Source organism: Diceros bicornis, chromosome 21, assembly GCF_020826845.1.
Source record: "Diceros bicornis minor isolate mBicDic1 chromosome 21, mDicBic1.mat.cur, whole genome shotgun sequence".
Lineage (NCBI taxonomy): Eukaryota > Metazoa > Chordata > Mammalia > Perissodactyla > Rhinocerotidae > Diceros > Diceros bicornis.
The window spans coordinates 18,845,103-18,872,009 of record NC_080760.1 but is presented as its reverse complement, the minus strand read 5'-3'; the positions used below and the strand labels follow the sequence as shown (position 1 = coordinate 18,872,009).

Below are 26,907 nucleotides of genomic sequence, written 5' to 3'. Positions count from 1 at the left end.
AATTTATATCTCTAGGCCAGACTTTTTTCCTGAACTCCAGGCTTGTTAAACGGGTATTTGAGTATACATTCCCACCTAAGATATGAAAGGCATCTCAAACTTAAACTGAAAAGCCCATCATCATCTCTGTCTTAGATTGTTGCGATAGCTTTTAAACTTTCTCAGTGCTACTACAGCTTGCCCCCTTCTTCCATTCTATTCTTAACACCAGAATTATCCTTTTAAATTATTCAGATTCTAGACTATCTCTGTCTGTTTAGAAGCCCCCAAAGTTTCCCCATCTCACTTAGAATAAAAGCCAAAGTCCTTACAGTGGCCTATAAAGCCCCACACAACCTGGCCCCGTTACATTCTGACCTACCTCATGTCTTCTTGGCCTTGCTCATTTTCCTTTGGCCACATTCTGGCCTTCAGGCTATTTCTTAAGTATACCAGGCACGTTCCTGCTTTAGGGCCTTTTCAATGGCTGTTCCCTCTGCCTTGGATCCTCTTTCCGCAGATTTCCACATGGCTAACTCCCCTACCTCCTTCAAGTCGTTGTTTAAAGGTCATCTTTTCAGTAAGCTCTGATCACCCTTTTAAAAATTGCAATCAGCACCACATGTATACACACTCCTAATTTCCTTTACTCTGCTTAACTTTTTTTCCACATTCTAGCAAAGAATCACAGTAAAATATTTAGATGAAGTATTTAGAAAATTGTAAACTTCTATATAAAGGTATGAAACAATTTTTAGTAGTTTATTTATAACTAGTGAACTAGAATGATTTGTGGAGATAAGATAGGAGTTGGGCCTTAAAAGAAGAGTGGGACTTGAGGTAAGCAGAAAAGATGGAAAAGAGTATTCCACACAGAGACAAAGGCATAGGAAAAGTCATGGAGGTGAAACCATGTATGCTTTGTTAATGTATTTAGCAAATAGATCAGTTGGCTAGAGTGTGGTTTTTATGTAGGAGAAAGGTGAGAGACTAAGATTAGATTGTGGAATGCTTTGAATGCCATGCAAAGTTTGAGATTTATTTATCTGTGGGAAGCGAATGGAGATTTGTAAGCCGACCTTAGCAAAAAGGCTAATGTGATCATTCAGAAACCAGGTAATTAGTGAAGGCCTAGTCTGGGAAGTAAGGTGGTAGAAAGAGGACTGAGACTTTGGTTCTGCCACATTAGCTGTGTGGATAAATCAAATAATATCTAGACCAGTGTTGTCCAGTAGAACTTTCTGCGATGGTGGAAATTTTCTAGACCTGCACTGCCCAGTATGGTAGCCAGTAGCCACATAAGGCTATAGAGTATTTGAAATGTGACTAGTGCAACTGAGGAAATGAAATTTAAATTTTTAAAATTTTTAATTTAATCTTAAAAAGTCTTATGTGGCTAGTGATGATATATTGGACTGAGTAGCTTTAGACTACAGTTTTCTCACTTATAAAATATAGAGGTGAGATTAGAACACTAGTATCATTAGGATAGGTTCCACAGCCAAATAAAGTTGGTGCAGCATTCTGAGAAGAGTGAATGGGTGTTCAAGCAGATGCACCTGTGCATGACCAGTATTTGTGAAACAGTTGCAGGTTTGTAGCCTTTTCACTCTTGGTATCTCTGTGAATTATTTAGGAGACCCATTCTGTCTCTTGATTGCTGATTTTTCAAATTGGTCTTAAGGTTGATGCTTCCCAGCAGTCTATAGTTAAAAATCTAATGCATCTAATTTAATAATATGTTTTAGAATTATAGTTAAACCTATTTTGTTTCTTTTGTGTTCTCAATGAGAAAACCATAACAATGATAAACCTTTATGATTGTTTACCTGTTGTGTAATTCTCACCTGGATTGTTCTGTTTTTCTTTAGAAAATACTCCCTTACTTGAATTCTTCCCATATACAGTTAATAAATATTTCATTTGTGTTTCAGTTTTGATCTTATTTTGTGGAGATACGTTTAGAGAAAGGCTATAGGAATGCTCCGTATTCAAAGGCAAATAGACACATTTTGCTTATTGTGTCTCTTGTTTCCCAAGAGATATTGTTCCTTCTGAGAATTACTTTATAATTTGAAGAAAAATTTAAAAATAGTTTCTAGGACTTCTACCAAACAGCTCTTCTAGCCTGTACTCTATCTCCTTTGTACGTATATCATAAAATTAAATACGTACACACGCAATGATTTACCTCACCAGAGATCTCTTTCCTTACTCTTCTTGTTCTTTAGGAGAGGGAGGCAAATGAACTTCCAAAATTGGAGAGTCAGGATGCTGCTCTCAATCAACAAGTTTTATTTAAAAAAAAAACTTCCAGAAAAAGTGGTTAAGACAAAATTAGCCGACACTTAATACTTGTATTTGTCCAAATAGTAGAATTATTCAGATTAATGATGAAACTTGTAAAATTCAGTTTGCAAAGATTATACTCCTTTCACGGGATTTACTAAGACAAAAAAGTATACTAACACTTAAGAGAATTTGGAGATATTTTTAAAAGAACAGAAACAAAAATTATTTATCTCAGAAAATCTTAATTATTCACTTTTAACCCTAGAGTATGCTGTATATTAAAACTGTGTATATATTTGAATATTAGAATCATAGTCTTTTAGAACCAAGGGAACTTAGTATCTGGTCCAATCACTTTAGCTTTCAAATAAGGAAATTGAAATTCAGAAAAGTAGACAGGCTTGGCTGAGATCTCAGACTAGGTTAGTATTTCCCTTCTGTTGATCTGTAACAATGCGTATTTTAATCAATTCAAAAAAAATTTTGACAGCTAGATATTTTTAAGAAAATCTATCTTAAAACTTTTTGTGTCTCTGGGCACTCCACAATACCTGACATTTTGCACTGTGCTTTCCCTACCATTTCCCTGTTGGTGTATTGTTTGTCATTCTGAACAAAGATGGCCTGGAATGAGCTAGCCAAAATGTTTTTAATCTTTTTTTATTGGAAAAATTGAATGAATAATGTTTTTTCTTTCTGCAGCAGCTACTTTTTGTAATGGATTGAGTAATGAGTATTATTTGTAATGAGTATTATTAAAACCACAAAGTACCATTCTATTGCCTCCCAATCAAGAACAGGCTTAAATAGGTAAATGTGGCAAGTGTGTGTTTGTGAAGCTGTTTAAGAACTGTCTCTTTGGGGAGGCTTTGTGGCATATGGGAATAGTTTACTCTGAACTTCTACTTTCTGTTTCTGGGAAATCATAGAAATTATCTTAAGAATAGAGCTCAGGGTGGTATATTTGCATCTTGGTAAGCATTCACTTTCCAGAAAACTTGCTGGAAACTGATACTTGCCTATGCTAATAATCTGTTGAATATAACTTTCCCATTTATAAGTTGAGTTGAAATTATTTATCCCATTTTTAATATTAGAAAGACCCCTTGAGGTAGGTTTGTAGCTATATAAACATAAGAATACTGAAAACATGATTTATATTTACCTTAGAGAAATTCATGTCATATAATGATGTATTCCAAACTTCCAAGTGGCTGACTGTTCTTGTTACATTAGAAAAACCATTTCAGAGCCAACAGTTTATTTCGTTTTATTTGTAACCTTAAGTGTGATAATCCTTCCAACAGTTTTATTCAGTAAACGGTTTAGTTACATTGTACCGTCTTCTCAGATACTTATAATAGTTATAGCTAATATTTGTTAACTAATATGTGCCATACCCTATGCTGGATTCTTTATGTATGTTATTTTAGTTAATCCTAATAATCTGTGGCCTATAGGTATTATTCCTATTTTACAGTTGAAGAAACTGTCTTAGTAGTTTAACCCAATGTCACACAGTTAGCTAGTAAGTGTCAGAGGCTTAACTTGAACCCAAACTTTGTGACTTCAAAGTCCATGCTTTACTCTCTGAATAAAATATAGTCTGTCATTACCCCATATTTGTATAGTATTTTAAAAATTTTCCCCACAAGCTCCTCTAAATTATTACCTCTTTTATTTTCCCCCGCTAAGGTGGATAAGATAATTGTGTCTGAAGCAGCCAACCCCCAAATCTCATGGTGGAACACAATAAAAGTTTGTTTTTCGCTCACACAGAGAACCATGTGGATGACTCAGTTATCCATATTCCTTCCATCTTGTGACTCAGCTGTCCCTTAAGGCTTACTTGGAGTCAACCACTAGAATTACTACATTCAATTAGCCAATGAGGGAAGAGAGAGAGTTCGAAGGATGTTTGAAGGGATGATTTAGGGACCAGTCCTGCAAGGGGCATATATCATGTACTCACATTGCATTGGCCAGGACTGGACACATGGCTGCATCTAGTTGCAAGGGGAGTAGAAAATGTAGTCTTCTCATATGCTCAGGAGGAAAATGAAACAGGTGAGTATATAACATCATCTCTGCCACAATTGTGTTTTCCCTGTTTTACAGATGATACAGAGAGGTTGTTACTGAGCTAAAGCCGCAAAACCACTTGGTAGTGATCCATAGAACCCGTTTCCTTAGATGTGCATATAACATACAATATGTTCATCTTTCTGAGGAGACATTCAAATAATTGAAAGGCATTTAGATTGTGTTTCTAGTACCATTGCTGATTTTCACTGGGCATCAAATATTTTACCTCTTTGTATATGTTACATTTTATTTAGTTATTTTTATTATTATTATTATTATTTTTGAGAAAGATTAGCCCCGCACTAATATCTGTTGCCAGTCTTCCTCTTTTTGTTTTTTCTCCCCAAAGCCCCAGTACATAGTTGGATATCATAGTTGTAGAGTTGTAGCTCTTCTATGGGGGATGCTGCCTCAGCATGGCTTGATGAGCGGTGAGTAGCTCTACGTCCAGGATCTGAACCGGCGAACCCCGGGCCACCGAAGCGGAACGTGTAAACTTAACGGCTGCGCCACTGGGCCGGCCCCATGTTACATTTTAAATAGAGGTATATGTTATTGACTTAACTTATGAGGAATGATAAAAATGTTTTTCAGTGGTAATTGCCATTTTGAGTGAAGATGACATAATAGCACTATAATGGCTTTATAAACATATTAATAATCAACTGTCCTTTGAATATACAATATTGATTAGCCTTTATTTGTATAATTTTGTTTTTTAAACGTGATAGATTACTCTAGGCCATCTACATACCTCATATTTATTCTTGTATTGTGAATCTGAGACAGTCTTTTAGGGATGAAAGTTGTTTTTTAACCTTCCTCAAAAGTTAACTCTTTTTGGATAGAGGTGCAACTTCAAGTCTTAATGGAATAGAAGTACGTTCTGACTGAGCTAATAATTGGTACAGATATGAATATTGTACTAATAATGTAAATTAGTGAGAGCAGAAAAGGCTTACAGAAACTGATATTAATTCTTACTGGCAAATTAAATTCCAACATCTCAGCAGTAGCAGTTAACCTTCTGTTATACTTTAGACTTCTTGGAGAATCTCTTGAAAGCTATGAATTCTATCCCTAGAATATACATATATTCACAATTTAGTATACAGTTTTAAAGATTCCATGGATTTCTCTGAAGCCTCTCCGTGTATGAGCTGTTACTTTTAACCATTTTTATCCTTCTCCAAAAATTTATTGTTGTGCCTATTATCTTTTTGCTTTAACAGACTGTATAAAGAGATGTATAATATGTAAGTTTTTTATAAGAGAGTCTATCTCTTTAATTTTATTTGGATAGCAAGAATTATGCCCAGAGCCTGCATTGCTGCTATGGCTGAATTTGGCAGCTATATTGGGGAAGAGATTTATTAGAAGAAATTATGGCATTTCCAGATTTGAGGTTGGCAAGATCAATGGTAAAACTTAAAAAAACTTTAAAGATTTAAATAACCTTTTTGAGCAATAGCAAACTTCATTATAATGAACTTTAGTGATTTATCTGTGTTCTGAGAAAGGCGTGTATGAAAATCCAAACAATTTAATGCCTCAAACTTCTCTTGATGAAATGGCTCAGATTTACAAAAGCTCTGTTTACTTTGGGCCAAAATTACCTTGTGAGTAGATACATTAATTCTAGTACATCAATTCTAGTGTTGTCTGATCAAAAGATGGCTTATGATAATTAATTCTGTTTTTTGGTAGTCAACTACTACATTAAGTTGTACCTAGCCGTATTTAAATTTGATAGGTTGTTGTTTGCAACTCAGTGTATAGGAGATGCTATGGAAAGATAAATACTTCCTTTTTTTCGCTGCTTTAGGACCACTAGAGAAAGAGCAGAGCCAAAAAACTGGGTCAGCTTTTGTGGATTTCCCCCACTGTTTATTTGCCAATATTGGTTCCTGAAGTTATATGCACAGTGAGCTAAATGAATGTTCTCTATACTAGATCATTTGGTCAGATAGCTAGTGATTCCTTTTTGTACAACTTAAATTGCTGTTTATCATTTTAGAAAACCATTGTCACTATGAAAAACAGTACTGTCAAAAGTATAGTCTTTTAGAAAGAAAGCTTTAAAATGGATTTTGATAAATATTTGTTTAGATTATGGGGCTACCATATATGCCCAAATATAAAATTGAATTTTTTTCTTTCAAAATTATGCTTATGAAAAAGGGGAATCACTTTATAATAATTTAGATCCTTGCAAAGTCAATCATATTACTGTTTGGGGAAGACATGGTCTGAAATGTCTTTGTTCAGTGCTTGGTTTATATGCACTAGAAGGGGAGTTCCACAGAACAGGGATCTTGTCTGTTTTGTTCACTATTGTACATCTACCACCTAGAGGAGGATCTGACACATGATAGGCACTGAACATATTTGTTGAAAGAATAAATGAATTAATACTTATCCGAGTTACTTGTAGTAAAAAGTTTAACAAATTTCGTTGTTCCTAGAAGCTGTTAACAGTTGCAGTTATTGGATAATGCAAGAAAACCTTTTAAAGATCATTTTTTAAAGGTAGTACAGTAATTATTGTAGAGGTAACAAATGCATACTTAAGCTTAGGCTAAAATTTCCTATGACAGCATCATATACAGATTCAAGAATACTGTATCTCAGAAGCTAGGTGAAGATATCCTTTAGAAAACTGCCAAATATTTTACAGAAAAAAATTTATACAGCTTTCCTCTTGAGGAAAAGTCCATATGGCACCGGGCAGCTGGAAATCAGGCAGAAAATTAGAGTCTTACTAGCTTGAAGTGTCAGCGGATGGAGTTTAGGACTGCCAGAATGGCTGGCAATTGAGTGGATAAATCCAAGAAAGAAGGACGTTACAGTAGGATAGCCCAAAAATCTGTGAATGAACTCCTCTCGATACCTAGATGACCTCTTAACTGTGCATGGGAGATTCCAAGGAGCTCAATGGAAAACAGCAGCTGTAAGGCTGGAAAAGCTGACTAGAGATTTCAGCTCCTACTCTCTGCAGGGTTGACAGAATTTGGTGTTTGATTTCCACCAAGTTAAAGGGACTTGGTAAACATAAGTGCTCTTCACAGACCCGTTTAAAAAAAGCATAAAACCAAGCTTCCACAAGTACAAGTTGATGACCGGGTGACTTAACTACCAATTATGATAAAAATCCTCACTCTTCAGGAGAAGGTAAGAGGCTCTAAAAGTCTCTCAACATATCATCCACAATATCCAGTTTATAATAGCCATTACTAGACGTGTGAAGAATCAGGAAAATATGACTTAATGTGAAGACTATCCCCCCCAAAATGGTAGCAGATCCTAACAATAGCAAAATTAGCAGACTTTAAAGCAACTGTAATATTTTCAATGGCTTAAAGGGAGAAGCATGATTATAATGACTGAACAGATGAATAATCGCAGCAGAGAAATAGAAACTATAAAAAAGAATAGTTAGGCATTCTAGCGTATCTAACTACATTATAGAACTGAAAAGTACAATATCTGAGGTGAAAATTTCACTGAATGGATTTAACAGTAGATCGGAGATGGCAGAGGGAAAAGTTGGTGAACTTGAAGATTGGTCAATAAAAATTTGCCAATCTAAAGAATGGAGAAAAAAGATGACAAAAAATGAACAGAGCTTTGATGGCCAATGTGACAGTATTAAACTGTCTAATATATGAATAACAGAAGAAGAGATGAGAGAGACAGATAGACAGACAGATGGGTAAGAAATATTTAAAGTAATTGCCAAAAAATTCAGTTACTCAGTTAAATTAACTGCAAATCCAAGAAGTTTAGTGAACCCCAAGCAGGATAAATACAAGGAAAACCACATCTAGGCACATCTTAATCAAACTGCTGAACATCAAAGATAGAAAGGAAAAGTTGAATGGAGCCAAAGGAAAAAAAAAGACACAGAGGACTTAAAATATCAATGAAGGATTACTTATAAGAAATGATTGACGCTGGAAGACAATGGAATGACCTATTTAAAGTCCCAAAAGGGTAAATCTGTCAACCTGGAATTCTATATTCAACAAAAATATCCATAAAAACTGAAGATGAAATAAGGAAATTTATCAGATAAACAAAAGTTGAGAGAATTCATTGCTAGGAGACCTGCAAACCAAGGAATGCTAAAGGAAGTTCTTCAGGCTGGAGGGAAATGACATCAGGTGAAACTTGGATCCGCAAGAAGGAATGAAGAGTACCGGAAATGGTAAATATGTTGATAAATAGATTTCATTCTCTGAAAAGATTTTAAAAGTTTATAAAGCAACGAAAGAATTTACAGAAGAGCTTGGTAGACGTGACTAAATAAAAATTTTAAACCTCTTCAAAACATCACAAAATTAAAGGGCAAATGTTAGGTGGAAATAAATATTGAATGTTTAAAATCAAAGAAGAACATTAATATTCCAGTATAAAAATGGGTAAAAAATATGAGCAAAAAGATAAATCATTGAAGAAATAAAGACGATGGTACGTGTGAACAAATGTTCAATTTGTTTAGTATCAAAGAAATGAAAATTGAAGTACTGACTGTTTAATTTTTGCCACTCAGAAAAAGCTGTTGAAATAATATAAGATATTGGTGAGAATTCAGGGAAATAAGCACCTTTCTGGCTGGTGGGAATACAAATCAGAACAAAACAGTTTGGTAGTTCATTTCAAGAGCTCATTTTAGAAGTCCATACCACCTAAATAGCAAGAAATTCATACACCGAGAAGTAGCTTATCAAATAGGAAGGAGGTGGGGGTGAAACGGAGATCATTATTCAATAACTGGTGTTGAGATAACTGGCTAGCCATTTAGAAAATATCAAATTTTGATCTCTACTTATTCCTAACATTAAAATAAATGAAAATGGATGAAAGATTTAAGCCAAAAAAAAACTATGGAAGTACCAGAAGAAAACATGAGAGAATTTTAAAAATATAATCTTGGAGTGAGCAAGACTCTTCCAAGACAGGTATAGAACCCAAAAGTCATAAAGAGAAAGATATGTGAATTTGAACACATAAAAAAAATTTTGAAATTCCTGCGTTGGAAAATTACCATACAATCAAATATGATTTTTTAAAAAATTTGTTTGACACATAATGGCAAGATTCCTTTATATATAAATAGGTCCTAAGCATCAATAAGGAAAAGTCCAGCAGCAAGATATGAAGTTAGTGGTTAGTTCACAGAAAGTGAAATGTAAATATCTGTGAAATACTAATGGTATCTTTCCTACCAAGGCACATGTTCCTCTTGGTCTCTCAATCTCACATATAATACCAAATTTATAGCCATTAAAATTTAAATTTTTTCTTTATTCCTCATCTTCTCCCAACCTCTCAACATAAGCACATATTGCTGAAGAAGTTTATTAGCCTGTTATGCTTTTGTAATACAGAATACAACATCTAAAATAGAAAGTCTTGTTTCTTTATCTTCTTCCTTGACTCTTTTACTTGAATATAAGATAGCTCAGGCTTCACTAGTGACCAAAAGTGGTAATCATTAGAAACTCTGGAAATCTCTGTACCTATTCCCTCCTCACTTAAAAAACAAAAGCAAAAAAAAATGACTTTATACTCAGTCCCCTTTCTTTTCTCTTCAGCAGTGCTGGTAAATATTGTTGCATCCTAATTGTATTACATGTGTGTTTTAGAGGTGCTGAACATCTGAGTGTCAGACATCAAAAAAAGGAATTAAAATTAGAAGCCGTAGGTACGCTTTGCTCTTATGCTTAGTATTTAGACCATCAACACAAAATTATTGAATTTTCTCCATATTTTAACCTTTTTGAGAAGTAGCAGAAGAAGCCTACTTTTAGCTGAATAACAGAGACAAAATCAGATATTCCAGAGTATAATGGGATTTTCTCTTGGGAAGTAATTTCTTTATTGTCTATAAACCTTTTTGTCCAGCCTTCTGCATTTCCGAAGTACCCTCTCATGTGTCTTAAATCATTTAATTTAGGCACATGGGTGGCTACTAGATGCTACTAAAGTGTTTATGGTTAGGAGATGTTTATTGGTAGAATATTTTAAATCTGTAATTCTTGAAGTTGTATAGTGTCAAGATACTTAACATCTTTTATTTATCCTATAGCACTTGTAGGGTAAAGGTTCTTGTCTTTTCAGTTTAAAAAGCTGGATGTAGTAAGGTGGTAATACTTAATAAGGATCACACAGCAATAGCAAGCCAAAAGCAAAGATGTGAATCTTTAGTTCCTTATTTCCGCTTATGTGTGTTCTGTGTCATAATTTATTTAGCCACTGTTTGTTAGGCGCCTGCTATAAGTTACACATTTTGTTAGGTACTAGGGATACAAAGCTTGTCTTACATTTTTGTGCCAAGTGCCGAGTTTTGTTAGGTACTTTTAGCACATGTCAATTTCACTTTATTCTTATAACGTCTATTTGAAATGAGTGGTACCATCCATATTTTGTAGTGGAGATCACAGACTCAAGAATGTACCTTATCTAGGATTTTATAACTAAAAGTGGCCTACCAGGTGAGCAGGTCTTGACTCCCAAATTCTGTTTTTGTTTTTTTGTTTTTTGCTGAGGAAGATTCACCTTGAGCTAACATTTGTGCCAATCTTCCTGTATTTTGTATGTGGGTTACCACCATAGCATGGCCGCTGACGAGTGGTGTAGGTCCACGTCCAGGAACCGAACCTGGGCTGCCAAAGCGGAGCACGCCGAATTTAACCACTAGGCCATGGGGCCAGCCCCCAAATTCTCTTTTTTATACATTCAGTACTAAATGTTTCTTATTTGCCTTTCCAGATCCACTCTTCATCCTTCTTTGCCTTGTTCTCTGCCCCAGAGGAAGTTGACCTTTGAAGACTGCCTGACTTGGGCTCCCTTGTTCATTTCTTGTTGGATTTTGCCAGTGTGAGGCACTGACAGGATATTGGAGAGCCAGAGGAAAGAGAAGCTGGATATTTATTCTTCCAGATGCTATTGGGCAGCTCCTCTCCAGTAATTGCTTCCTCCCTGCCCCTTCATTCCAAAGGGTGGCAGTGGCTTCCTGAGTACTTTGCTATCCCTGTTGGTTCCTTTAACCTTGCCCACACCTTTGTAAATATGCCCTTCATTTATCTTTTCGAGAATGCTTTGTTTTTTGCCAGGCCCTTGATGCATACATACATCTTTTCTTAAAACATGGGCTATTATTTGTATGGATTTGAGCTTTCTGACTGTTGGTATCTATCCTGTGTTTATAAGTTGAGTGTTTAAAATCTGGAACACGTTTTCATTTAAAATGATATTGTAGGAGCCAGCCCTGTGGCCTAGTGGTTAAGTTCAGCGTGCTCCACTTCAGTGGCTCAGGCTCGATGTATACCACTTGTCAGCAGCCATGCTGTGGCAGTGACCCACAAACAAAATAGAGGAAGATTGGCACAGATGTTAGCTCAGGGTGAATCCTCCTCAAGCAGAAAGAGGAAGATTGACAGCAGGTGTTAGCTCAGGGCAAATCTTCCTCAGGAAAAAAAAAAAAAAGATATTGTAATTGTTGGTTAGATCTTTCAACTGGAATGCTCAACTTCTGTAATTTTTACAAAGTATAAAAAATAGCATGGTGCTAAATTAGATGTGTTTTGTGATGAGTCAATCCAAAGTTATCAGCACTTTTACGAAACCTTTGGTCCACAAAGCTTTGACATGTGACCTTTATTTTGGGCCATTCCTGTTTCTTAGTTCCTCACATATTCCTCAAGAGGTAGAAAAGTAGGAATCAAGAGATCTTGACTTTAAAAGAATATAAACACTGTGGACTAGAGAAAGTTAGGTAAGCAAGTTCAGGTCTTTGTCCGTTTCAATACGAATCTTAGGTGCTACTCTTCAGTTGAAATACATGAAAAAGTCAGGAGTGGGGCTCCTTTGCCAGTGATAAAACTAATTCTCCAACCAGTTTCTTCAGGGAGATGAAAGTGTGTAGCAGCAGTGGGCAGAGAGTCTTGGTTACTTGTGGGAGTTGTGCTAGACTGGGAAAGAGGGAAAAGGAGAGACATTTCTCATAGCTTAATTAGCAGGTGACTGGCATTCCTTATGACATTGGTGTTAGAGAGGTGCCTCCTTTATGATTTTAGATACTTAGTTGAAAATACGTAATTTGAGGTCTACTTTTATTTTACTATTCTTCTCTGTTTCAGTAACTAAACCCTTCTAGCAACTTTAATTACAGATCCATACATTTATTTGGCCAGGGGGCAGGGGCGTGGTATTCCCACTAAGCCAATGGCCATAACATGATGGAGGCCAACCTCAGTTATCTTTTTCCCCTCACTGCTTTTCTTCATGTTATCAATGCATTATAGTTTGACAAATCCTTGGGATAGTAAATCAATTTAAAGAGCTTCCAAGGTTGGGGATTATTAGGAGTTGGGGATATTTCAAATTATGTCGTTAAGTACATTTACTGCCTCTCATTATCTGTTCCTGCTCTGAAATGGTATGAATTATTCTATTATACCATGTGAACATCTAGATTTTTGTATATGATTTATACTGTATTTAATCCAGTAGACCTCATATTTGTCTTTGTAGACCTAGTATGAACTAATTGGATTTTTTAAATAAATAGAGCATGTATATGCCTAGGAAGTATGACAATGAGATAATAAGACTGATGTTTTCTTGTGGTTATGGAATAGTATCATCACTTTGTGTCATTTTAAGAAGTACTCATTTGGTATTTGTTCACGATGTTTATGTTCATGACACCATCTTGACTCTGTGTTGTATTAAAGAAATCACAAATATTAAAGCTTTACCTTAAAAACCTTATTAAAAAGCTGAAGGTAATCAGGAAAGAAGAACAAAATGAAATTTTATCTGAGTTATAAAAGTTGAGTACAATTTGGTAAGGAGGAGAGAGAAAGGAGTGGCATTTCAGATGGGGAATGGCTTGAGTGAAGCATAAAGTTGAGGGATAGTTAAGACCAGTCTTAGATGATTTGCAGGATATAGGTGTCTTTCATTTTCTGAGATAATTTTTGATATCCTGATAGTGACTAGAGAAGTTGTTTCATGCAAGCAACTGCAGATAGATGATGGTACTGAGGCTGAGATATCAGAAGACCTGAATTTGACCCCTAACCCTATCATTTACAAACTGTGCAGTATTTATCCTTTCTGAGCTTCAGTTTTCTCCTCTATCAAATAAGGATAATAATACCCATTCCATAGAACAATGAGGTTTAAATCAAGACACTGATAAAAAGCACTTTTAAAACTTTAATGTGTAGTGGTGGGTAATTATATACAACATATTTTTTCCCTTTTTCCAACCAGTAACCCAACTGTTTGTTTTAAAACTCAAATAATATTTTTGTCTTAATGTGTGCTCATTTCTGAGGCAGAACATAGCATAATGATATGTAACAGATTCATACAGTTGATAGTTTACTTGAAAAAAAGTTCAAAAAGAATAGTACTATATTAAATGATGCAAATAATAGATTTTTCTTTTCCACTGGAGAATGAAGTCAACTTTTTCCTAAAATAAGTAAAGTTCCTGAATCACTGAAATTTTTTTTTAATTTCACACATTTTGTTATCTGTTCAAATTGGCAGAATTTCTGTAGTACTCATTTTTTTTAGTGGTTTAGGGTATAGCCTTAGAAATCCAGGTTAGTTTACTAATTTCTAAATGTTTATGCAAATAAACAGTTTGATTAAAAATTCTTTGTTATGGGTAACCCATAGAATCTTGATTTCATATACCAGTAAAATAATTAGGTTTAGTTCTTAATACTCTGAGTCTCTGGTTTTCTATCTGCAAAGTTAGAATAGTGAAAAAATGAATATGGCTAAAACTTGTAAATTGTAGATCGCTGAGAAGAGGAGAAGGAGGGATGGATATGCCTATACTTCTGGGGTGGTGGGATGAAATATTGACTATATCTTCTGAATCTGCTGTTGTATAAGGCCTCTTGTGCTCAAAGACGCCCTCTAAATTTGGTGAAAATTTACTCAGCTGTTTTTGAGAGGTGTAGTAACAGACAGAAATTTAATGTATATAGATTTATAATTATTGGTTTTATGATATATGTTTCTTCCTCAGATCTATCACACTGAGGATGAGACCATGTCTATCTTATTTATGGTGATAACCTCAGGGTTTAGCACATGCTGGGCTAGCTTTCAACTCTGAAATTGGCCAAAGTCCCCTTGATTGGAGGCATTCCCAATACTCTTCAGTCTCATGGTTATAGACACCTTCGTGGATTATTTCTAAAGAAGGATAGTTGTTAAATTATGTGGATTTTTTTTATAAGTCTCTCGTATCGTCTCTATACCATAGATTGTTAATGGGTACCTCACTCTAACCCTGTAGGCTGACAATGACTATAAACTGAAGTGTTTTTGTTTTTTTTTGTATGGAACTTTTATTTTTAGTACCTAAAGTTATGAAAAACGAGGAGTCATGTTTTGGAGGCCAAGCTTATGGAATTCTGTTTTTAAGTGAGAGTGTTAGCAAAGTCTCTAGTATTGGTGGTTCTTAACCAGAGTGTGCAACTAAATTACTGAGAAACATTTTCAAAATATACAAGCTCTGGACCCCATCCTCATTTTGACTGGGTAGCTGTAGGGCAGAATATGTTTTTTGTTGTTGTTTGTGGGGTTCAATTAAGTTTTTCTTTTTAACTGTAAGTAATAAATGCTCATGATACAATACTATGCAGAAAGTGAATACTAAAGATTGTACTCCCCAAGGTAACCATTGTTAATGGTTTCTTAACATTTTCCCAGAAATTGTGTATGTATATATAAGCCTGTGTGGGTATGGTTTTTCCACAAATATGCTCATACTGTACATACTATTTTGCAATTATTATTGTTCACTCAGCATTGTATAGCGAGATCTTTCCAGATCATTACACATAAATTGTGGTTGGTTCTTTTATTTTTACCAGTCCCCTAATGGACACTTAAGTTATTTCCAGGTTTTGTGTGAGGTTCTTTTTGTCTCATTTTGTTTTGTTTGCTTCTATCAACTAGGCTGCAGTGAATTTCTTTGCACAATATGTCTTTGCACACTGTGTCCTTAGATTTTTCTGAAGGATAAATTTTACATGTAGGGTTGCTAGTCAAAGAATATTTCCATCTTGAAGTTTAATAGATATTGCCAAATTGGTTCCCAAAAATTGTGCTGATTTGCACTCCTCCCAATAGTCTGTGAGTTGCTTCCTTCAGTACACACTCACCAACCCTTTACAACGTTTGTCAGTTCAGTGTGCACAAGGATGATATCTAATGTTTGAATTTTCATTTCTTTAGTTGTGGTTGTTGTTGAATACTGTTTCCTATCTTCTTAATTTTTGTAATTCTTTTTCTCCAAACTTACTCCTTGTATATTTGCTCATTTTGCTATTAGGTTGTACATCTTTTTCTTATTAATGTGTAAAAGCTGTTTGTATTGTAAGGAAATTTGTTCATTGTTATATGTGTCCTAATTTTATAAGAAATTAAAATGTCTTTCTATTTTATAGTATTTTTTACCATACAGAAATATTAAATTTTTAGTATTCAAATTTGTTTATTTTCCTTTGAGGCATATTTGTGTATTTGCACAATGTTTTAGAAAGGCTTCATAAATAGGATGACCATATGTTCCAGTTTCCCCCTGTTATCCTGGTTTAAATATTAATAGCACCTCCATTCACTCTTATAAGGTTCTCATTTGGATAATAAATTACATGGCTATCAAATTTCTGAAAGTGCGTAGTTTTAAAAATTCCCCAGGTGATACTGATTAAGTACCACTGGTTTAATTTTTTTTTTTTTTTGGCAAGGAAGATTGGCCCTGAGCTAACTTTCTTCCTCTTTTTGCTTGAGGAAGAGTGGCCTTGAGCTAACATCTGTGCCCATATTCCTCTATTTTGTATGTAGGTGACCACCACAGCATAGCTTGATGAGTGGTGTAGGTCCACGCCCGGGATCCGAACCCACAAACCTGGGCTGCAGAGGTGGAGCACACTGAACTTAATCACTACGCCACTGGGCCAGCCCCCTGGTTTAATATTTTAAGTGGTAAATTCTTAGGACAAGATCCTCAAAATGCATTCCATTTACACTTCTGTTCTATGATACATATATTGAATGCTAGAATACAGAAAGCATTTTGAGATGCAAGAGAAAATAAAAACATATAAAGAAGAAAATATGGAGAAAATTTTAGTAAAACCTACCGTAATGTTCTATTTTTTCATCAGAATTAAGGGATAATGCTGCAAATAATGGGAAAATATAAACTGATGGACATGAATAAAGTTTGCCTGAGTGAAATGTTTTTCTAGATTTTGTGTTGGGAAATCGATGACTTTCTCAAGGATGTGTGTGGCTATCAGCTCAGGAAGCTTTTTTTTTTTTGAGTTTAATTGTGGTATAACAGTCACCCAGAAAAGTGCATTAATCATGAGTTTGTAGGTTAATGATTTATCACAAAGTGACCATACATTTGTAACCACTGCACAGGTCAAAGTTCCCTTTGTGCCTCCTCTGAAAGGTAGCTACAATCCTGACTTTTAACATCATAGTTTAGTTCTGCCTGTTTTTGACCTTTATTTAAATGGAATTATATGGTACACATTCTTTTGTGTGAGATTCCTTCTTATTTTGTGTATGGCACTATTGTGTTCATTTTCATTGCTTTCTGGTATGCTAGAGTGTGAATATACCACAATCTATCCATTCTACTATTGATGAAAATGTGGATTGTATCTGGTTTTTTAGCTTATTATAGCTAATGCTGCTATGAATATTGGTATACATATCTTTTGATGTGTGTGTGCATTCATTTCTTTTTTGCACTCATTTCTAGGAGTATAATTGGGTAGTAGAATATCTATGTTCAAATTTGATAGATACTCTTTAAAGTTTTCCAAAGCAGTTGTACCATTTTACACTTTCACCAGCAGTCCACATCTTTGCTGACACTTGGAAATGTCTGTCTGAATTTTAAACATCCTGCTGGGTGTGTAGTGATCTCCCATTGTGGCTTTAATGTGTATTTCCCTGATGACAAATGATGTTGAGCACTTTTGCATATCCTTTTGTGAAATGCCTGTTAAGTCCCTTGTCCATTTTTCTATTGGATTGTCTGCCTTGTCTATTGATTTGTAACTGTTCTTTCCATATTCTGGATACTAGTCCTTTATTAGTTATGTGTGGCAAATGTCTTCCCCCACTCCCTTAATACTGTCTCTTGATTTTATTGTAATCCAATTTATCAATCTTTTCTTTTATGGTAAGTACTTTTGTATGTTCTTTAAGAAATCTTTTCGTTGAAATATTCTCTTCTATTGACTCCTAGAAGTTTTATGATTTTACTTTTTGTATTTAGATCTATGAACCATCTAGAATTGATTTTTCTGCATGGAGTGTAAATTTTTATGTGCCTTTTCTCTTCTCAATGGTAACCAGTGAAACAGTACTATGTTGTTTTGTTTTGTTTTTGAAAAGGCCATTCTTAGTGTTCAGCAATGTCACCTTTGACATAAATCAAGTATCCATGTATATGTGGGACTTTTTTTCTGGCCTGTGTTTGGTTTGATTGGTCTTTGTATCCATCCTTGTGATGTACCACACTGTCTTCATAATTAGTGTAACTTTATAATAAGTTATTATATCTGGCAGTGTAAGAGTACCCCCCCCCACATACTTTGTTCTTCTTCAAGATTGTGTAAACTATACTTAGCCCATTGTATTTGCATGTACATTTTATTGTCAGTTAAAAAACTAAAAGCAATGGGGAATCAATGAGATCTGAGTAATAATGATCAGAAGTTTTGTATAAGATTTTAATACTAATAAGGTCAGCTCAAATCTAGAGTCTTTTATTGAGATTAAAGAGTTAAAGAATGTCCTTGTTGTTATTTCAGCATTGGTTTTATATTCTCTTGTAGACTACTCAATAAATTGGCCTTATTTAAAAAAAAAAGAAACCCTCGTGATTAAAGAACATACTTGTTTGAAGTTTCATAATGAGTTTGTAAATTTATTAAAAAACATGCAGACTAAGAATACAATTAAATGATCTTGGTATTTTGTTTTGTTTCAGAACATCTATGATAACAGTCTTCTATAAATTGAACTTTTTCAAGAATTCTCTGAAGGAACCAAGTAGGATTTTCTTACATCATGACTTAATCTGAATGCAAGAACAAGAAATAGGTTTCATCGCTAAATATAATGAAGGGCTGTGTGTAAACACAGACCCTGACTCAATTCTGATGAACATTTTAGACATGAGTTTACATCGGCAAATGGGTTCAGATCGAGATCTTCAGTCTTCTGCTTCATCTGTGAGCTTGCCTTCAGTTAAAAAGGCACCCAAAAAAAGAAGAATTTCAATAGGCTCTCTGTTTCGGAGGAAAAAGGATAACAAACGTAAATCAAGGGAGCTAAATGGCGGGGTGGATGGAATTGCGAGTATTGAAAGTATACATTCTGAAATGTGTGCTGATAAGAACTCCATTTTCTCTACAAATACCTCCTCTGACAATGGATTAACTTCCATCAGCAAACAAATTGGAGACTTTATAGAGTGCCCTTTGTGCCTTTTGAGGCATTCTAAAGACAGATTTCCTGAGATAATGACTTGTCATCATAGATCTTGTGTGGATTGCTTACGACAATATCTAAGGATAGAAATTTCTGAAAGCAGAGTTAACATCAGTTGCCCAGAATGTACTGAACGGTTTAATCCCCATGATATTCGCTTGATATTAAGTGATGATGTCTTGATGGAAAAATATGAAGAATTTATGCTTAGGCGGTGGCTTGTTGCAGATCCTGATTGTAGGTGGTGTCCAGCTCCAGACTGTGGGTAAGAAGATTTTGTCTGATTTTTCTTAACTTAATTCTTTTCTCTGTGGATAAAATAAGAGTTTGCTGACTATTACTCAAAAGAAAAATCTTAACATGCCAGGTAATTCATTCATTCAATAGACAAACATGTACTGAGTGCATACCATGTGTCAGGCACAATGTTAGATGTTAAAGACAGGAATCTTACTTTACTCATTTTTATCTTGTCTCTGCATCACATATTCACTTCAGAGCGTTTTCAGAAGAAAGGGCTAAGATGGTAGAGTACAGGATCTAGTTGTGGGCAAAACTGATTTTCTCCATCCATTGGGATAATTTTTGTTTTGGTATAACAGATGAAATGGTCAGGAGTTTTGTTTGTTTTTGGTGGGGGGGGTCATTTGTTTAAACTTAAATGCCCCTTTTGAAAGGCACCTTAATATGTGCCACAGTGTGATGTGTTCATGTTAGTAAACATAATAAGTATTTGCTAGTCTCAAGATCTAGGGGTTCTGTAGTACTTCATATGCCTCAAGTTTTTTTTTTTTTGTTTTTTGTTTTTTGTTTTTGTGAAGAAGATCAGCCCTGAGCTAACATCCATGCTAATCCTCCTCTTTTTGCTGAGGAAGACCGGCTCTGAGCTAACATCTATTGCCAATCCTCCTCCTTTTTTTCTCCCCAAAGCCCCAGTAGATAGTTGTATGTCATAGTTGCACGTCCTTCTAGTTGCTGTATGTGGGACGCGGCCTCAGCATGGCCGGAGAAGCGGTGCGTTGGTCCGCGCCCGGGATCCAAACCCGGGCCGCCAGTAGCGGAGCGCGTGCACTTAACCACTAAGCCACGGGGCCGGCCCCTGCCTCAAGTTTTTGAATTACAAATATCATTTTCCCAACATTTAAAATAAAATAATTTTGCTTATATATTTGATTATCATGTTAACAGCAACCCCTATTTAAAGAGCATTTACTATGTATGGTTGTCAGAACCAGGAAGAAACAGTCATATATTCTTCAAGAAGAACAAAAGCCAGGGCCAGCCCCAGTGGCCTAGAGGTTAAGTTCGGTACGCTCCACTTCGGTGGCCTGGGTTCGGTTCCCGGGTGTGGACCTACACCACTCGGGTATCAGTGGCCATGCTGTGATGGTGGCTCCACATACAAGATAGAGGAAGATTGGCAATAGATGTTAGCTCAAGGCAAATCTTCCTCAGCAAAAAAAAAAAAAAAATAATGAAAGCCATAAACACTGGACGTGATTTAGCGTACCATTAGTAAACCAGAGATTATCTATAAGTAAGAGTTTGGGAAACCCAGAATTTCCAAGATTATCTGGGTATAATCAGAGACAAGGCTAGAATGTGAGTTTAATTTATCAAATGACAATTTCAGGACTCACCATCCAAATCAAATCTATTATTAAAAGATTCTTGAGAAACAAATTTTCAGATTGCATCTAGCCTATATTCCATAATTTTAAGTGAGAAAAGTAATAATATGTTTCCAGCCTCTGCAAATCTCAAACAGTTTTCCGAGGTGTCACTTGCACTTAACTATCTAGCAAGGATTTCTGTGTAATATAAAGCATTAAAAATATTACCTAATTATTTAACATTTTACGAATTCCTTAGTTGTGTGAAGCACTCAGAGATACTATTCAGTAACAAGTTTGATTTATGCTCCCCTATGCTTCAGGGAGCTTGTACTATAACATAAATAACAAAATATTATGTTAAAGATACTATCTGAACTGGGCCAAGGTTGGCTGTTCTTCCAGGTGTATGGCAGAAGCAAACACTGGGATCCATGAAGGGCTAAGCTCTTAAGAAAAAGATGGGAAGAAAATGGGGATAGTGAACAATACTTTTAAATAACTTGAGCAGGAGACAGTATCCTGTCAGGAAAACAGCTTTGATATGATTGTATCACTCTTGATCCCATGGACTCCTGTACAACATGTTCACTGGTACAAGTGTGCACATTCATATAGAGTAGATTTCAAGTTGGATAGCGATTTTTAGGTTTAAAAAAAAAACGTTTTGCAAGTCGTTGTAGCAAATTCTCCTATAGAGAGAGTTCAGATAGTGAGGAATATGCCTCTATATTGCTTTTTATCTGGAGAAGGAGTGTGATTTTCTAACTGTCTTTCATGGAACCCCAGGGTAAGAGGTACTTCACGAATTCCTTTAAGTGTTCAATAGTTTTAAAAGAAAAAATCTGAAAATAATGGAACAAATTAAAAGGGCGGCTTAAGTGTCAAAATTTGTGGCCAGGAGAGATTGAGGCCATAAATCCAGGTGCACAAGCTTTCTAGTCACTAAGTAGGCATATTGTCTTGTGTTGAGTTGATTGATCATGTCGTCATAATGGGTGATATCAACACTATCAACCTAATAAACACAATAGATAGGGCTGACACAGATTCTAGTTTGTATGAGAACTTGATTTTTGGGGAAGCATGCCAAACCAACTGGGAAAGAGTTGCTTATTCAACATATAGAATTGTGAAAATTAGCTATTCGAGGGAAAAAATTAGATTGTCCCCACACATAACACATCAAAACAGGTAACAGAGGTAAATTATATAAATAAAAGGAAAAAAATTAAACTAAAAGAAAATATAGGTGATGATTAGCTTACCTACTGCCATATTATTTATTAAAATTGAACACATGATCACCTTATAACTTAGAATATCCACTCCAAGTTGAATACCTTAGAGAAACTTTTGTGTGCCAGGAGATATCTAGTAAGGGGACATGTTTAAGATTGTTCACAATAGCGAACAAACAAGAAAAAAACAAATGTTCCTTAACAGTGAAGTGAATAAATACATTTAGTTCCGTGGTTACCTCTTGAGAGGAAGAGGAAGGGATGTGAACTTTGAGGAGCAATCAAGGAACTTCTAAAGCCACTGGTAAAAGAGGTAACCTTAGGTTCTGACTTGCCCACGATAGTTCCAGTTCATGCTTATTGTACTGGTGTAGTTTTTAATAGCATTACCTTTCTTTCTCAAGTGTTCCAGTTTAGGTTGTGAATTATATGATCACCCTGCTGATACTGTTCTTAACCTGTGGTAGATAGAGCGGTGTTCGTTTTATTGTTCTTTATAAATCCTTTCATATGTATGACATTTCTCAGTAAAATTTTAAAATTTTTCATAAACTCAGACTTTGGGATATTTCTGTGCATTTTCTTCTCATTGAGACCTCATTGTTAAAAAGTAAAATAGTTTACTATTCTAAATATTTTGGGGAAGACAAATGTTAACTCATTGTAAAATATAAAATAATAGAAACACCTACTTTAATAGATTCTGTTATTATGAAAATAATGACTTGATTGTTACATAAGTTTTACAAAGAATTGGCCTTGATTAATTTGGCTATAAATTAATTTTTGGTTTTGGTAGTTGTCAGTAGTCTTAGCTACAGAGAACAAAGAAAACATGTCATGGAGATTAATTACTCTTATTTATATATTTTCATTTATATTTGACTTAATGTAGCCTCTCTAGATTAAGAGCATATTTCATATACTTGATTATGTTGTAGGTTTTATGGTTGTGTTATGTAGAAAACATCACCAAGTAACATAAAATTTATGTATACTTTGAAAACATAGAATTCTACATAAGCTCTCATTAAAAGTTACAATTTTACTTACCATGAGCATGTACAGACCTGATTTTTAATCTCTGTCCTATCATGTTGTTACAAGGATGAACATACATATTTAATGTTGTTACTAACATAATTCCTAGCACGCAGGAAGCTTTTCATAGCTCTTATTTATCATTCCTCATCTCCATTTCTGGTTTCGTTTTTATTTTTTTAAAACAAGTCATTCAAATATTTAATGCACCTATGTGCCAGATACTGGAGATTTAAATAATGAACAAAAGATGAAGATCCCTGCCCTCTTGAAACTTATTAAAATCTTTGGATCTGTAGAGGGATGTTTTTTATTTAAACTCCATTTATTTTTTAAATCTGGCGTAAGAAATACTGGTAAATATCTCTTTCACAGTTATGCATAGAAATGCTTAACCAACAGTATGTACCACAGGCATGTATGTAGTATTTTAACCCCTTTCATTGTACAACACACTTGAAAGACTTTTTTCCAGAAATGCTAGATGTGAAATTATAAATTTTTACTTTTGCACTTGATATTTATGCATTATGGCTATTTTTTGTGTCTGACATCAGTTTTACTTAAACATGTAGTTTAACAAATTTTGAGAAATATTGCCTTAGCTCAGAGTGGAAAGAAAACCTGATGACCTGGTTTCTGTTTGAGATCTCTCAGGATTTCTAACCTAATATTCTTTCCACTCTTCTGAGGGCCAGGGCAGATTAAACTTGTTTAAAAGACAGTATTTCTAAAAACCCCTCTTGAGAAGGGGCCTAGGACGCCATACTTGTATGCTGTAATTTAACGAGGGTAAAGTTAGCTAGATTGCTTCTAGAACATGCCAGTCTACACAGATTCAGAGAAAAAACTGGCCATGGATGGGGAGAAGAATTAGGGTGAGGGACAAGTAGGAGGGGAAGCATAGAACCTGTCTTGAATAAAAATATCTGATTGGCCCCGTGGCGCAAGCAGTTAAGTGCGAGCGCTCCGCTGCGGCGGCCCGGGGTTCGCTGGTTCGGATCCCGGGTGCGCACCGACGCACTGCTTGCCAAGCCATGCTGTGGCGGCGTCCCATATAAAGTGGAGGAAGATGGGCACGGATGTTAGCCCAGAGCCATCTTCCTCAGCAAAAAAAAAAAAAAAAGAGGAGGATTGGCAGATGTTAGCACAGGGCTGATCTCCTCACAAAAAAAAAAAAAAAAATATCTGATTACCTTCTGCCTAGGAGGCCTAGTTTGTACTTTGTCCAGCCAGATAGCAAAAAGTTGCCATTTTAGTTTCTGTCATTACTTGTATCAGTTAGCTAAGACCACCCTTCTACAAGCACATATTGTCCCTGCCATCTCATGTGAGTGCTTCTGACTTTGCTGGGAAGCTTTGAATGTACATGAACATTTACTATATTAGAATATAATGGATTATTTAATGTCTGTGAGCCCCTCAACGGCAAAAAAAAGTATTTGTTTTTTCTTTATAACCATAGGTTAACCCCATGCTCAATAAGAATTGTTGAATGAACCAATCTGTGTGCCACTACATAACTCATATAACTTATAAACAGTTAATAAATCATTTTAAAACAATGTGATCAACTGTAATCAGGTTTGTGTAGCTTCAAGCTGATTTGCTGACATTTAAATTGCTCTAAATAATAACTTATTCTGGTGGAGGATACTGTTCATAATGGGTAAAACAAATGGGGCCTAGTCTTAGGGACTAAAGAATATATATTTTTAGAATTCTAGTTAATATCTATGTGACTCTCATTCCCATCATACAAAGAAGAGTTTTAGCCATAACTTGACCATCTTTTGACATGCTGGAAATACTTTTGTAGGCTGGCCTTTTAGAAATTTTATACAAAGAAGAGTCTCAACTTTGATTTTCTCTGGAGGAAACAAGTACATGTGACTTTCGAAAACAGCAGGATTTGTGTTTAGGGAGCCATAATGAATAAATTATGTTTCAAGGGAAGTTGTAATTCATAACTAGTGATAAATTGTATGTTAGAATAGACATTCATAAGAGTATTCTAAGAGTTAATAGCTTTAGCTGAGAGTTTGCTCTTTTTAATTTATTCCTCCTAACCATAAAATTAATTTAGATATATTTTAACACCAAGTAATTCAATATATACTACTGCTACACCAAACATTGTTAATTGATTCTAAGATATTTGGTGGAGTTTTAGGGAATCAATAAAAATAACATTATTCCCCTCACACCCTCGTTAAGAACCAAGTTGATATATAAGACACAGGGGACATGTCAGCTTTCTCTTACTAATTAGTCAACTAAAGAATGTGGCTTTAGATATGCAGCCAAAACAGCTAGCTAACACTTTACCCCTGAATTAGACAGATGTCTCCAAATAGTCTGGGCAGTTCTCGACAACTGTAGGCCTCCTCTGCAGCACGTAGTGGAAAGCAGAACAGAATGCTTCCTCTGTAGGAAGGCAGATCCTGAAAGAGGAAACCAGGAGATGAGCCTCACTTTGCTAGATCTTCTCCCAAGTATATTTAATCAAGTCAGTCACTCCTTTTCCGCTGAAATAGTAGTTACTTCTTGCAAGTGGCAATATGAGCCTGTTAGTTTTGATACAAAACTTGACTTTTCCCCCTAAGCGGATCAAATAATTTTGGTATTTCTGATTATATTTCCTTTGTTCTTTAAAGGTTTTGTTAAAGTTTTGTGCTTTTGAAAAAAAGTTTTCTTGGACTCCTGGATAATCTTTCTTCATTCTTTTTTCTCATTTTTTAATTAAAATTTTTATTTTTATATCTTTCTTAAGATTTCATTTCATGTTAGGTATAGTTTGCTCTTCCTACTGTTCCTTCATAAGGAATTTGCTCAATGCAGAATATACTACCCTAGCTGGTATCCCTACTTCCTCAGTGTTACCAATAGTGTAATTTGCGGAACTCTAGTACTGTGAAACTCTCCCAGGAAATAGATGTCATGGTCAAATAATTCAGGAAATAGTGCTTGCTAATTACTGAACGTTGGTATGTTAAAAATTCTTTTAGCAAATCATATGGTAAAAAAACAAAAAAGCACTCTTAATTATGCTGAGCATTTTTCTAACTTGACCATTGAGTACTTTCTTAGTATGGATCACCTGTTTATAATCCAATGAACAGGGGCCGGCCTGGTGGTGTAGTGGTTAAGTTTCACATGCTTGCTTTGGTGGCCTGGGGTTCACAGGTTCGGATCCCAGGTGCGGACCTATGCGCTGCTCATCAAGCCATGCTGTGGTGGCATCCACATATCAAATAGAGGAAGATGGGCACAGATGTTAGCTCAGGGCTAATCTTCCTCACCAAAAAAAAAAAAAAAATCCAGTGAACAGAAAACATTCCTGCAAAGACTGCCCTATTTCATTCCCTTTATATCTTCTTCACTTTCTTCCTGTTCTTCCACTCCTGCTAAGTAGGAAGGTTTAAGCATTTCAAGTAGCTAGAGGCTTTCAGCTGAAGAATAGAGACGGAAAGTAAGACTTAATTTAAATAATGGCTCATAGAAGGAAGTGGAGCTATCTCCTAAGCCAAGTTTGGGTACAGATTAAGCCAGAGATGGTTAGTTAACCAGTATTATTGTTATCTCTGTGACCTGCTACTGAGCCTGCTTTTTCCCAAATAACACTTAATGCACCAGAGCAGAGAGACTACTGAAATTTTTCTTTAAAGCAAGTATTTTGTATTTAATTTAGTTTTACCATTTGCTTCCACTATAATTTGAGAGCTGTTTTCCGATGCAAAATAAATTTGACTCCCACACGATGAAAATCACCTTCAAGAGGACTAACATTCTGTTTTCAAAATATGTGAATGTTAGGTACATTTAATTCCTTGATATACTTTAGAATGTGCTTAACAGTTATTATTAGGAATGAATGTTTATGAGCACAGAACACTTACATAGTAAACACTTAATAATTGTTAGCATAAGAAATATCTCCTGGACAAACTACTCTAACTTTTACAGTCTTCAAAATACACATTCATGAAAATATTTGGTTAGTATTATTGAAGATAATCGTGTTTTTCTTTGGAATTTGCACAGATTGAATGGGACTTGAATGTTTGGTTCTGGGATAGGACATCTTAGCTTTTCCA

General features: G+C 35.2%; 1 protein-coding gene across 1 annotated transcript in view; it reads left to right on the top strand.

Moving 5' to 3' along the window:
• RNF19A (ring finger protein 19A, RBR E3 ubiquitin protein ligase) overlaps positions 1–26,907 on the top strand; it is a 54,876-nt gene that overhangs the window by 7,354 nt on the left and 20,615 nt on the right. Inside the window, exon 2 of the mRNA XM_058564719.1 lies at positions 18,413–19,180. Coding sequence (XP_058420702.1) covers positions 18,507–19,180 — 674 coding nt within the window. The 5' untranslated portion in view covers positions 18,413–18,506. The remainder of the gene's footprint in view (positions 1–18,412; positions 19,181–26,907) is intronic.